This window comes from Cryptomeria japonica, chromosome 5 (genome assembly GCF_030272615.1).
Source record: "Cryptomeria japonica chromosome 5, Sugi_1.0, whole genome shotgun sequence".
NCBI classification, from domain to species: domain Eukaryota; kingdom Viridiplantae; phylum Streptophyta; class Pinopsida; order Cupressales; family Cupressaceae; genus Cryptomeria; species Cryptomeria japonica.
In genome coordinates this window covers 505,384,857-505,397,295 of record NC_081409.1, presented here as the reverse complement: position 1 = coordinate 505,397,295, position 12,439 = coordinate 505,384,857, and the positions used below count along the sequence as shown (strand labels likewise).

Sequence of the window (12,439 nt, the reverse complement as noted above, 5' to 3'; positions counted from 1 at the left end):
TATGATTACAAGTTTATGTTTGTTTTGTTGTTTATATGATGCTATGTGACATGCAAATTTTAATTCATGCTTATAGGCTTCACAAATATCAAAATATATATATATATATATAAAAAAAATTTACATGTTTTTGTACTAACGAACCCAAACCCCTTTTCAAAATTTTGCCGTACCGGCATACCGAGTTCTTCAAACCCAAACCCGAACCCGAACCCGAACCGGCAACCTAGCTTGCAAATAAGCAAGTGCATGAAATAGCATGACATCCCATTGAATCTATCTTAGTTATCTATAAGAAAACCTACATATTTCCTGTATTGTTTTGATAAGGCACCCAAGGAGCTTTAGTACCTTCCAATCTATAAACTAGTCAAAATAACACACGAATCAATATATGTGATTAAAAGAACCAATAAAATCATCCGAAATGCATACAATACTCATGTAGACATTCAAAAGATATTGAATCTGCAAGTTTAAAATGTTCCTTTTGGATTTTTAGTTTGATATTACACTTTTTAGGAGAAATCCCAAACAATTGCAATATAGAAAATGCCTTGAACTTGTTACTAGGAAGACTTTTGTTTTAGGCACTACAACCCTTTTTCCATCCTCCCTTCTTCACTGAAAAATTGTGTATATATGTCTTTCCATACTGCCACACAATCTTGGAGGAAATACTACGGTCATCTGCCATAGCATAGCCAACCTATGCATGCTCCCATCACCTCCATATGGCGATACACCAAAAACCATGCCTTTTACATCAGCAACCATACATTTTTGTACATAGGTTCAGAAAAAATCCAAACACAAGTTCTATTGGAACTCCACAAGATCATTTTGCATGCCCTTCACCCTCTCTTCAAAAATCTGCAAAAGATCCTTTCAAACAAAAAAATTCTTTGCTTCAACTTGCCACCAATTTAACCATTAATAAGGGTAAAAATACAAGGTCAAAATGCATTAGTTGTCATATTTGCCAAATTGATAATCACGGGAGCTAAAGTAGGGTTACACACCATTTATTGGGTGAGAGTGGACGTGGAGTTAGAGTTTGTGTGGACATAACATTGGAACAACAGGTTGAAATGGCAAGGTTGGTTGGAGAGAATGAGGAAAAAATTACTAGAGCTACTAAGAGTAAGAAACATTCTTCCAAAACATTGCAATCTATTGATGACTATCCCAACATATCAGTTGGAGAGAGTTGTGATTGAGGAAAGAGGTATACCATGTCTACTGCGAGTGAAAAAAATATAGTGGTAGGGTTAATGAGTTTGCAAAAACGTGAGCAAGCCAATGATTCAATGGCCAAATGTTTTTATGCCCATGCTATCTATTGTGACCATTTCACACATCGCCCCATTAGAATGGGGGCCCCCTCTGTTTCGCTTTTGTTTTGCTTGTTCTTCTCTCTGCTTTTAGGGTTTTGAGTGAGTGAGTGGTCTGTCTGGGCTAGGGCTAAACCTTAGGGGGTTCTTTTGATGTTATTCAGGCTGAGTCCAGTCAAATTTTTGAGAATTGTTAAGTGTCCTCCCAATGAGTTGAGATGATTGAAATTAGGTAAGTCTTTCAGGAGAGTCAAATAGGTCTCAGGTTAGGTCTAATAAAGGATTTTTAGGGTAAAATCCAATTTTGACTAAGTGTTAGCATTTTTGAAGGTGAAGTTGTGTGTTCTTGCCTAGGTGAGTTTTGATCAATTTTTTTGAAGCAAGATGATGCCTGAAACAGACAAATCGCTCCTGACCCTCAAAGAGGGCCTAGGGCGAAATTTATCCTGAGTGCAATTTCTTGTTTTTGATGGACTTGCTAACTGGGTCCTGACCTTGAAAATGACTTGACTTTGCCTTGTGAAGCAGTTTGAGACTTAAATTTGAAGCAGTTTGGCCAAAAAGGGTAAAATCGCTCCTGACCCTCAGTGAAGGCCCAGGGCAAAAATGTTGTTTAAGTCATATTTGTCACTGACTTTTCTAAATTGCTTTGTGCAGGGTCTCCTGGAAGGATGATCGAATGTGACTTGATGCTTTGGACGGTTTGGACACGTGAAAGATGGTGAATTTTGGAAACTAAGAGAAAAATCGCTCCTGACCTTCAGAGAGGGCCCACAGCGAGAAATCTTATAGGGGTCGACTTAAGATGTCAAAGGCATGGGGATGGATGAAATGAGCACAGTGAAGTATCCAGACTTGATCAAAGATGATGAATTGAAGGAGTTTTGCCCAAGAAAGGTAAAATCGCTCCTGACCCTCAGAGAGGGTCCAGAGCGATTTTCTTTGTGTGCACATTTTTGGACCTTTCTTGGACATGAATTTTTATTCATAGCAAAGAACAAGATGACATCTTCCTTGGCAAAGTGATTTTTAGATGAAAAGTGAAGCATTTTGGTCCAGGAAGCAAAAATCGCTCCTGACCCTCAGTGAAGGTCCATAGCGAGATTTTCAAAAATGCATTATTCTTGCAAGATCAAAGTGATTTTTATGATTGGAAGGGACGAAGGAAAGCATGTTCTACCCATTGAATATAATTTGGATGATCAACGAAAGAGGAAATCAACCCACAATCAAAAAATCGCTCCTGACCCTCAGAGAGGGCCCATAGCGAAAATCGCTTCGGACCCTCAGAGAGGGCCCATAGCGATTTTCCAGGTTTCTCTCCTTTGTTTGAAAAATTGAGGTAAAATCTTGCTTGGACAAGAGGAGAACGTGATGTGTTATGCCTCGGAGGTGATTTGAAGATTAAGACATAAAGGAATTTGCCTAAAACCAAAAAGTCGCTCCTGACCCTCACTGAAGGCCCAGAGCGAGATTTTCAAAAAATGCATGTTTTCTTCAAAATGGTGCTAAGGCAAGGTTAGGATAAGGAGAAGAGACCTCCAAAAACATGATGAATATTGTTTTGCCTTTGAAACTTGATGATTTTGGTCAGAAAATGAAAAATCACTCCTGACCCTCAGAGAGGGCCCACAACGAAAAATCGCTCCTGACCCTCAAAGAGGGCCCAGAGCGAAATTATTGAAAATCCTCATTCTACCTTGCAACAACAAAGCGAGTTTGGATGAGATGGATGACGGAAGAACATTGCCAAGTGATGAATTAAGTTTCAATGAAAAATGGTGGATAATCAAGCTTAAAATCAAAAAATCGCTCCTGACCCTCAGGGAGGGCCCAGAGTGAAAAACACCAAAAACACACCTTTTTCCCAAAATTTGACAAAGCTAAGTTTGCAAGTCAGTGAGGGGGCCTAGTTGAAATGTCTTGAAGAGATTTTGGAGGTTGAAAAATGCTAAATTTGAGCAAAAAATGAAAAATCGCTCCTGACCCTCAGAGAGGGCCCACAGCGAGATTTTGATTTCCTTCATTTTGCAATGAAAAAAGACCAAGTTTTGATCATAAATGGAAAATAAATAACTTTCTCCACCCCCCTGAAGAAGCCTTGACTAGAAATGATGAAGGACTTTGTTGAAAACAGAAAAATCGCTCCTGACCCTCAGAGAGTGTCCAGAGCGAAATTGCCTCCAAGGTCATTATTTCCTTCAAAATTATTGATGAATTAACTTTATAGTGCAAGCAAATGGATTTTGGAAGTGACATTGTGAGTTTAACAAACAAGTTGAGGTGGATTTTAGCTAAAAAATGAAAAATCGCTCTTGACCCTTGCTGGGGGTCCAGGGCGAAATTTACATTTTCACCTATTTTTCCTCATAAAAAATGTCAAATTTGAAGTGCAACGCATTAACTGGATATCAATTTACCCTCCAGGAGATTTTCAGGTCAAAATGTGAAATATTCAAGGCTAAAATTCAAAAATCGCTCCTTACCCTCAGAGAGGGTCTAGGGCAAAATCCTCATGAAATCTCATTAAGCCTTGTTTCAAAAATTCATAGTCTCCAAATTGCACTTGATCGCCAACATTGCTAATTTTGAGGCGTTTTGGAAAATTAAGATTAAATTGACATTAAATTAAAAAACATTTTGGCATTTAATTTTAAGCCTTAAAAAATCGAACTTCTATCTTGGAGGCATTTAAAATTAATTTTTATTAAATTAAAATTAAATATAAAGCGCTCAAGGCCTTATTTTGATTTATTTTGCCACGTCGGCCCCCTTTTTTGGAATTTTATTTATTTTTTAACCTCTTTTTGCCAAGTCGGCCTAGAGGGAGCAAAAGGGTGAGCGCTCTATTTATTGGAGGAGTTTTTTCACATTTCAAATCATTCAATCATTGCCTTAAGTGCGAATTTGGGGAGCTAGAAGGAGGTGCGAAATCTAGTGTACTTGGAGCGAATTTCTTTCAAGTGTTGGAAGGCTAGAAGGAAGTGGAGTTTTATTCTTTCCCAAGCTAGAGGGGGCGCAATTCATTCAAAGGAGGGCTTTGATCTACATTTTGCCTAGCGAAATTCATCTATTTTTGCATCATTTCTTAGAGTTTAATACTCAAGAGGAGGTATGACGAAATCGTCTTAACACCATTGTTGAAGATTTGAATTTTGAACATTTGTTTTGAAAAAATCTAAGTATTGCATAGTTAATTAGGAAATGATAACTCAAGATTTATCATGAAATTTCCTAATTAAGATCTTAAATCTTCCTTTTTACTCTATATTTCTACGCTTCAAGGTATATTACTAATTGTGAAATGTTGTGTAGGTGTCAAGATGGCGACTCCAAAGGCGGGAGCATCTACTAGTCGCCTGGCTCTCATGAAGGAAGATCAGAAGAATGATGAATTGGAGACCAAGATTGTGTCCAAATGGAGTAATATCAGAGATACCAACTTGGGAAACTTCAGTGTGAAGAAGTTTCGAGAGGTCCCCTACATTGGCAAGCCATCACCCGTCGTGAAGAAGATAATTGAAAGTGGTATCATCAAGGCGGCAGGTTTCCCTCCAGCAGTCCGGTGTCATGAGCTGATGATCAAGTGTGCCCGCCATTATGACTCACAATCAAGATCGATCGTATCCAAGGAAGGAAACACTTTAGCTTACCTTTCAGAAGAAGCTATAAGCGAAGCTCTTCATCTTCCAGAACATAAAGATATGATTTACAAAAGCCTAGAAGGAGCCAAGTCAATGTATGAGGATGATCCTGACACCTGTTTGAACCTCACCAACAAGAATTGGTTGCTCAAAAGTCGTCCTCGCTTGAACAAGATTCCCAGCACACCACATAGAATCGACTTCCAGGAGGAGTACAGAGATTTGATAACTTTGCTCAATCGAATTATAGGGGCTCCTCAAGCCTTCTACTTCGAAAAGTGGATGTTCTTCTTCATTCAAGTGATAGTCCAAGGAAGAGGAACACTTCATTGGGCCAGAATTATTAGCAATAGTCTGGATGTGCAGTTGAGGAGACTAAGGCCTACCAAATCATTTCATATGAGCTCATATGTTATATACGCCTTGATCAGGAGTTTCGAGTATGCAGAGCTACCTCACAAAGGAGTGATTGGAAGAGGACCCGGAGAGGTGAGAGTTTGTGACTCTTATGTTCATTTGCATCATCCACCTAGAAGTGACTACAAGATAGTTAATGATACCTTCACGATGAACATCACTAGGATATTGCAAGGCGGGATTCACAATCGACTATCCCTGGATGCACAAGAGCTTGTGAAGAGGTATGGTGCATGGTTCATCCAGTTTCAAAAGTTTACATATATCAAAGTTCAAGGGTGTCCTTCACCTCCCTACATGTTGCCGAGATATCCGACAGAAAGGATAGTGCTACTTGAGGTAACCAGGCAGTTGGTAGCTTGTGCAAAGGTATCCAGACACAAGCATGGAAATGGAGTTCCCGTGCCTATCATATTGGGGAATTCAATTGAGGTATGTCCTAATACTCAAGCTTTGGAGGATGCAGAGAAGGAATTAGCCTTGTATTCATTCACCTTCTTTGCCTCGCGGGAGAATTTTGATCCTTATGGTTATATGGAGGAAACAGTTGCTAGGAAGTACGGACATGAGTTTCAGGTAGAAGACTTTTGGATGAATCTCTCAAGTGATTTAGAAGTGAAAAGAAAGATGCATTCCAGATTACCTTTAGATTTCATCAGGAAATGCAAAGTTTACAGAGTGGCTGATCAAGCTCAGGACAATGGCAGACATCTCTAATCATCCTATGACAAAGAAGACAAAGCAGTAAAGATAGATTGAAATGAGCCCGAGGTTTTCAACTTGAGAGCTTTGATGACTCCTGTTTTATCATGTACTCGCAGATGGGTGGACGTACAGCATCAGAAGTTGAGAGAACAGAATGTGTCAATGACTTTCACTTTGGAAGCTAGACCAGATGAAGGAGAAGCTAGCGTGAGTGAGAACACTTCTCATCCTAGAGGCGCAAAGAGGAAAGAAAGACCTGAGAAAAGAGAATCTTCCAAGAAGAAGCAAGAGGCCAATCGAGATCGTCCATCGAGCACATCTTCTCGACATGGAAAGAGGGCAAGTCAAGCTGAAGGTCAAGAGAAGACGGTACCTGAGGTGGATGAATCTATGGAATCCATGGTACAGAATGATAAGCCAGAGAAGGGACGGACACCTCAACATTCATCAAGTCAATCTCTCCAAATTGATGAGCTACAGGAAGATCAGAGAAATGATGATGAAGCGACATCTCCTCTCCGAGAAGATGAACCACTACCTAAAGAAATACAAGTGAGAGAGACAAGATCTGCCATTCCAGATTGGTTGAAAGCATAGTTGAAAATCTCGGACTCGCCTCGAACTCGGCAAACCAAAATTTTGGACTCGGACTCGGACTCGTGAAAGACTCACGAAAGACTCAGCAAAGACTCGGCAAAAAAAAAAAAACCGTAGTTTTACAAAAAAAACATAAAGAAATTAATGCATTTAGAGAACATAAGTGCCATAATTGAAACATTACACATGTCATATGATCTACAAACACGCAATATTTGAAATTTCATCATTCATGGCAGCATATTCAAGTTTCAACTTTCAACTCTAAAATGTATAATGGTAGCATAAGTATATAAATGTTCACAAAATTACATATAATGATATGTCCAAGTCCAACTCCAAATGTGAAAAACAACAATGTGAATGAACAAACCAAAGAGAAGACTACATCTTCCTCTTTGTATTTTTCCTAATATAGCTCAATTTTTCAGGCCTTGAGCTAGAAGTAGTAGCAGTGGGTGTTGTGGTATCTAAATGGTGAGATGATTCTTCTTCAAAGTCAAAGTCCTCATCATCATCCTCATCTTCATCCTCATCTTCATCCAATCTTGCTCCTTCTGCATCTTGTGCTGCTCCTCTCTCTATTTCTGCAATTTCTTCTTCGGTAAGGAGGACATCATCACCATCATTTTGTTCATTCATGGTCCAATCACCATATGGATCAATTTCATCCAAGTCAATGGCCTCATGTGAAACACCCTCCACCTGTCTAACTCGAAGGCAAAGGTTGTACCGAACAAATACTAGATCATTGAGCCGCTTTTGTGACAATCTATTTCTCTTCTTTGTGTGAATGCTCTCAAAGACACTCCAATTTCGTTCACACCCAGAAGCACTGCATGGCTGAGACAAAACACGGATAGCTATCTTTTGAAGATTAGGCGTGTCGGCACCATAATTCTCCCACCATAAATCTACAAAAAACATTTAGAAATATTAGAATTGAGAAAAAAATGTAACAATCAAGTTTGTAGGTTTTTTCTTGCACTATTGAACTAAGTTACTAAATTTTTTACCTGGTTGTTGTTTTCCTCTCCTATCAATTGCTAGTTGTGATGAGAAGAGTCTCCCCTCTGCACTTTTGTAGATCTTGAACAATGAACATTTCCAAATTCAGAAATAGATACTAGATAGTCAAAGTGTCAAACTCAAATTCAATAATGAACATTTCCGAATTCATAAATAAAGATAGAGCAATTGCGAATGTCAAATCTCACCTCCAACTCATCAAGAACCTTGTCTCTCAACTCAGGATCAGGTGTCATCTTATCAATGCATGTAATAACACCTGCCATGACCTCCTCATCAGCCCTAAATGAATCAGAGAAGTAGAATTTCGGGTTCAAAAAGTAGGTGAAGGCATGTATCAGTTGGTGGAGTTGGTTTGTCCACCTACGATCAATGATGCACCAAAGGATTTCACATTTTCTTGTATTTCCACGATAGTAATGTGAAATGGCCTCTTTGGCCCTATCCATGGCCTCATAAATGAAACCCATTGGCATGCCCTCTCCATCCACCATACGAAGAACCCTTACCAAAGGTTCTGTCACCTAAAAAAATTAAAACAAATTTTAAATGAGTACAAAATCAACCCATAAAAAATAAAATCAGCAAATAGACAAGATTGTATAAAGTTATAAACTTTACTTTTGTGTTTGTTACTTACCGCAGTCAACTCCTCTCCACTTTTATTGAACCCTTCATCAAAAACAATGCTCACAATCTTCTCTGCTTCAGGTCTTTTGGAGTATGCAGACCCCAACCAAGCATCTGACACAAACATCTGCTTAAGATGAGGAATGGCACTAAGAATGCTCTGCAAAGTGATGAAGTGGCTAGCAAATCGTGTCACTCCAGTTCGCACAAGGTCCTTGCCATTTGTGTGTTTTCTCATCAAAGCAAGCACCCAAGTATGGTTGTAGATGAATTTGGTGACACTTTTTGCATCTTCAACCACCTTCTTCACCCATCCAATCTTCCCAATGTCCTCTAGCACCAAGTCCAAGCAATGTGCAGCACAAGGACTCCATGTAATCGAAGGATGCCTCTCCATAAGCATTCTACCTGCAAATACATATGCAGCTGCGTTGTCCGTGATAATTTGGACAACATTCTCAACTCCAACTTTCCGAACCACACCATCCAACAGATTACACAAAGTCTCTGCATTTTTTATTTCATTTGAGGCATCAACAGACTTTATGAATACCATTGCACCATTTGAAGCCACCAAGAAGTTGAGAAGAGTCCTATTTCGTCCATCTGTCCATCCATCAGATAAAATGCTGCATCCTTTTCTCTTCCAATACCTTTTCTGATCATCAACCACACCTTGTGTATTTTGCACAGCTTTCTCTAGCAATGGCCCACTGAAGTCATGACCTGTTGGGGCCTTAAACCCCTTACCCGCCACTATACATGCATTAACAAAACTTTCCCAATACACATTGTTTGCTGCATTGAAAGATAGATTATTGTAAAACTAAAAGTTTGAAGCTGCTATCCGTGCTTGTTCATGCTTCTCTCTATTCCATCCTGTACCTTCAAGTGAAGGTTGTGCACCTGGAACATTGCGTGGTACAAAAAAATTAGAATCTGATCTAACAGGAGTGCCACTAGCCTCACCCTCATTGTCACCAAAAGATGAAAGTGACTGACGACCCCGACTGTGACCAATGGGACCCGAAGTGGACAATGTGGGATTCATTGCAGCTGCCATGGCTTCTCTTGTTTTTTGCCTTTCTTCCTTATGCATATCATTCTCAGCAAGAATGGCCTTCATCTCTCTAATAATTTCAGGAGTTGATTTGGGGCATGCCTCCACACCATATCCAGGTATTTGTGCAAGGTGGTATTTTAATCTATTGATTCCACCAGTCATCCATTTTGTGCATTCGGTGCAAGTGACCTCCCCCTTTTTGCTTCCTGCAATCCCATATTTCCAAGCTTTATCTCTTTGTCTTCCTGACCTTGGGGTTGCCCTTGGAGTTGAACTTGCCATTGCTGATTTAACATGAAAAAAAAAAATTCAGCAAGGTTTTATGGAAAATCAACAAAAAAAAATGACAATGAATCATTTGGGAAAAATAGCATTCAAAAACAAGAAAAAAAAAGAGGAAATAACTTAGAAAAGAAAATAGAAAAAAATTTGGCAGCATATCCCCTTGTTTTTCAAGATTTTTTTCAGTTTCAAAACAATGAAATGATTCAAATGAAAAAAAAAAAAAAGAAAAAAATCCTTACCTAGATCTCTCTTGCTGATTTTTCCTTCTTCCCTCTACTCCTCCAAACCCTTCTAACCTGCTATGGCCAAAGAAAAACCAAAATGAAGTGAGAAACAAAAAAAAAACTCTTTTTTTACCCTTTACGGGCGTGTTTTTCTAGGCCCGCGAGTCCCTGCGAAAGACTCGCGAGTCCGAGCAAAAGACTCGAGCGAGTCTTTGCGAAAGACTCGCGAGTCCGTGGCGAGTCCAAGGCGAGTCGGCGATTTTTAAAACTATGGTTGAAAGAGAAACTGACAAGGGTGATTGTGATTGAAGAAGAAGAAGATGTAATTGACTTAGAGAGCCTTATAGGAAATTCTCAAGAAGTAACGGAGAAGAGGAAGGCCACGAAGATGTCCAAAGTGATAAGGGATGAGACAGGATCCAGGAAATTGCAGATAGCTACACCAGTAGTGGACAAGTATGAAGGTGAAATTCTTGCAGATGAGTATGATGTAGAAACATTTGAGCTTAGTCCACTCACTACTGAACAAGCAATGGATGAGGCAACCGATTCATTTGAAGCACTTAAGGGCAAACTTAAGGAAGAAATGGAAAAGAATAAGAAGCTTGAGAGAGAGGTCGGTGCTTGGAGAGGCTACTTTAGTCATCTCAATCAGCCCTTGAGACGTCAGGATCCAGCTGTATCTCCTGTGCAAGCACTTCCCCTTGAATCAGTTGGCAAGGCAGAAAGAGTCAAGAGTTTGGTTTAGCTTATGAGCTCTTGGATTGACAAATCCCACAAGGTAGCTGTTGAATTTACAACAAGAATGATGAAGACAATCCACCGAGCTATCCAGGTCCTTGAGATTGTCCACAATCTAATGATAACTGTAGCCGCTTTCGCTCACACTAGAGATGTTATCATTCCTGTCCTGCAAGTAATCAGGCAAACACCAAGGAAGATCCTAGCACAAGAAAAGATAATGGATGGAGGAGCTCATAACCTACTTCAGTGGTCAACTCTACTCCAGATGAAAGAGGTTCTTTTCGAAGACATCAACACCAAATGCAGTCAAGTTGAAGGCGTCATCCATCCAATTCAAGATAAGGTGTTTGAGTTGTTGTGTACCATTCTTGGCAGGCGGATCGAAGTTGAGACGGATGTGGACCTCCAAGAGTTGGAAGAGAGAGTCAAAGTCATCTTTTGCAAAGATGAGAATGTCATCACAGATGAGCAACGGGATCTAATGTTCACTACTATGCTCCTGATTGAGAAGATCAAAGAACTCGAACCTGGATGGGAAGCGGCTCTTCTCACTGCCTTTGACCAGGTCATTCACTTGGAAGAACGAATGAAGAACCTTCCTGAGATTCCTATTGCTGAGATTGAAGGAATTGTGTCCAAATTCGTTGCATATGCTAAGAAAGAGCATTGGAAAGGGAACAAGGTTCTAGAAGAGAGGTTGTTATAGGATGATGTGGCATCTTAATTATCATTGGTCTATGTTTCCTCAACTTTTGTGCCAATTAAATATTTGGCTATGCATTTAATAATGTTCATCTAAAAAAGGGAACTTTTTGTAACAAACCCTAATTAGAGTTTAGGTGTTTAGGTGTCAAAATCTCAACCGTTGATCTTCTTTTGATCTGGGCCGTTCATTGTAATTGAGGATGCTATATATACCCTCACTCATTTTCATTTTGTCAATTAGATCAGATTAGATATTAGAGAGATAGATAATAGTTAGAGCTTTGGAGAGAAGAAAGTTATTTTGTAGCAAGATTGAGTAGTGAAGAAAGAATTTTGAACAATTGTTGTCCATTTGGCTTTGAGATCAATAAAATATTGAAGTTATGGTGTTTTATTGCAATTCTTGTGGCTATCTTCATGGTTGTTTATCTTCTTGAATCATTCTCAGTCGAAGTAGTATTTAAGTTTGAAGGACTAAGTGTTGTGCTTGATCTTTGGTGAGATTCACGTTCCAAACCACTAGCTTCTTACTGATTGTAAAGATGCCTTGTGTGGTCAACTGGAAATATTGAGATTGCTTGAACCTTCAATCATTATTGAACTATTGATATGTATCTTTATGGTAGTATCTATAATTCTTGATGATTTGAAAATCACTAATCACCTTAGAAGATCGCATCGATTCCAGTAGAGTTGTAATCCCTTGGCAATACTGAAATTGGTAGAATCTTGCCAAGTCTAGCCTACATTGAGTCATTCTAAGGATTAGATTAGAATTCATCTCTTGAAAACCCTATCTTTTGCTATTTTTTGAGAACCTGTTAGCTTTTAGGAAAACCCTGTTCCTGCAGCTCAAAAATACGTAAGGCCCCTTGAAGAAATAGCATTCACAACGACCACTGGTGCTTATCCACACGTAGAGATCCTACAACGAAGAACCTTGAAGTCATCCTGATTGATCCTTTTCGCGATATCTTCAGCATTCAGAGGCTTTACTCAAGAGAGGATAATGTACCATTTGGGTATTTTATTCTGTGTTTGGTTGTGTACAAAATACACGTC

At 39.3% G+C, this 12,439-nt stretch overlaps 2 protein-coding genes across 2 annotated transcripts in view; both read right to left on the bottom strand.

Annotated features, from left to right (window-relative positions):
* Positions 1-12,439, bottom strand: part of LOC131064883 (probable inactive ATP-dependent zinc metalloprotease FTSHI 5, chloroplastic) — a 275,944-nt gene that overhangs the window by 206,185 nt on the left and 57,320 nt on the right. The gene's annotated exons all lie outside the window — the stretch shown is intronic.
* On the bottom strand, positions 6,779-11,593 carry LOC131064884 (uncharacterized). The gene is made up of 5 exons (XM_057999212.2): positions 9,944-11,593; positions 8,367-9,703; positions 7,915-8,250; positions 7,714-7,786; positions 6,779-7,611 (listed from the first exon to the last, which is right to left on the bottom strand). Exons 2-5 carry the CDS (start codon positions 8,910-8,912, stop codon positions 7,082-7,084), a joined length of 1,485 nt encoding a protein of 494 aa, XP_057855195.1. The 5' UTR covers positions 8,913-9,703; positions 9,944-11,593; the 3' UTR covers positions 6,779-7,081.

Bases quoted from the DNA above. Each gene is read 5' to 3' on its own strand.
- LOC131064884 (XM_057999212.2), bottom strand. From the start codon at position 8,912: ATGGTATTCATAAAGTCTGTTGATGCCTCAAATGAAATAAAAAATGCA. The intron at 7,787-7,914 runs GTGAGATTTGAC...TCATTGTTCAAG, and splicing joins AGGTTCTTGATGAGTTGGAG to ATCTACAAAAGTGCAGAGGG. The intron at 7,612-7,713 runs GTAAAAAATTTA...TGTTTTTTGTAG, and splicing joins GAGAGGAAAACAACAACCAG to ATTTATGGTGGGAGAATTAT.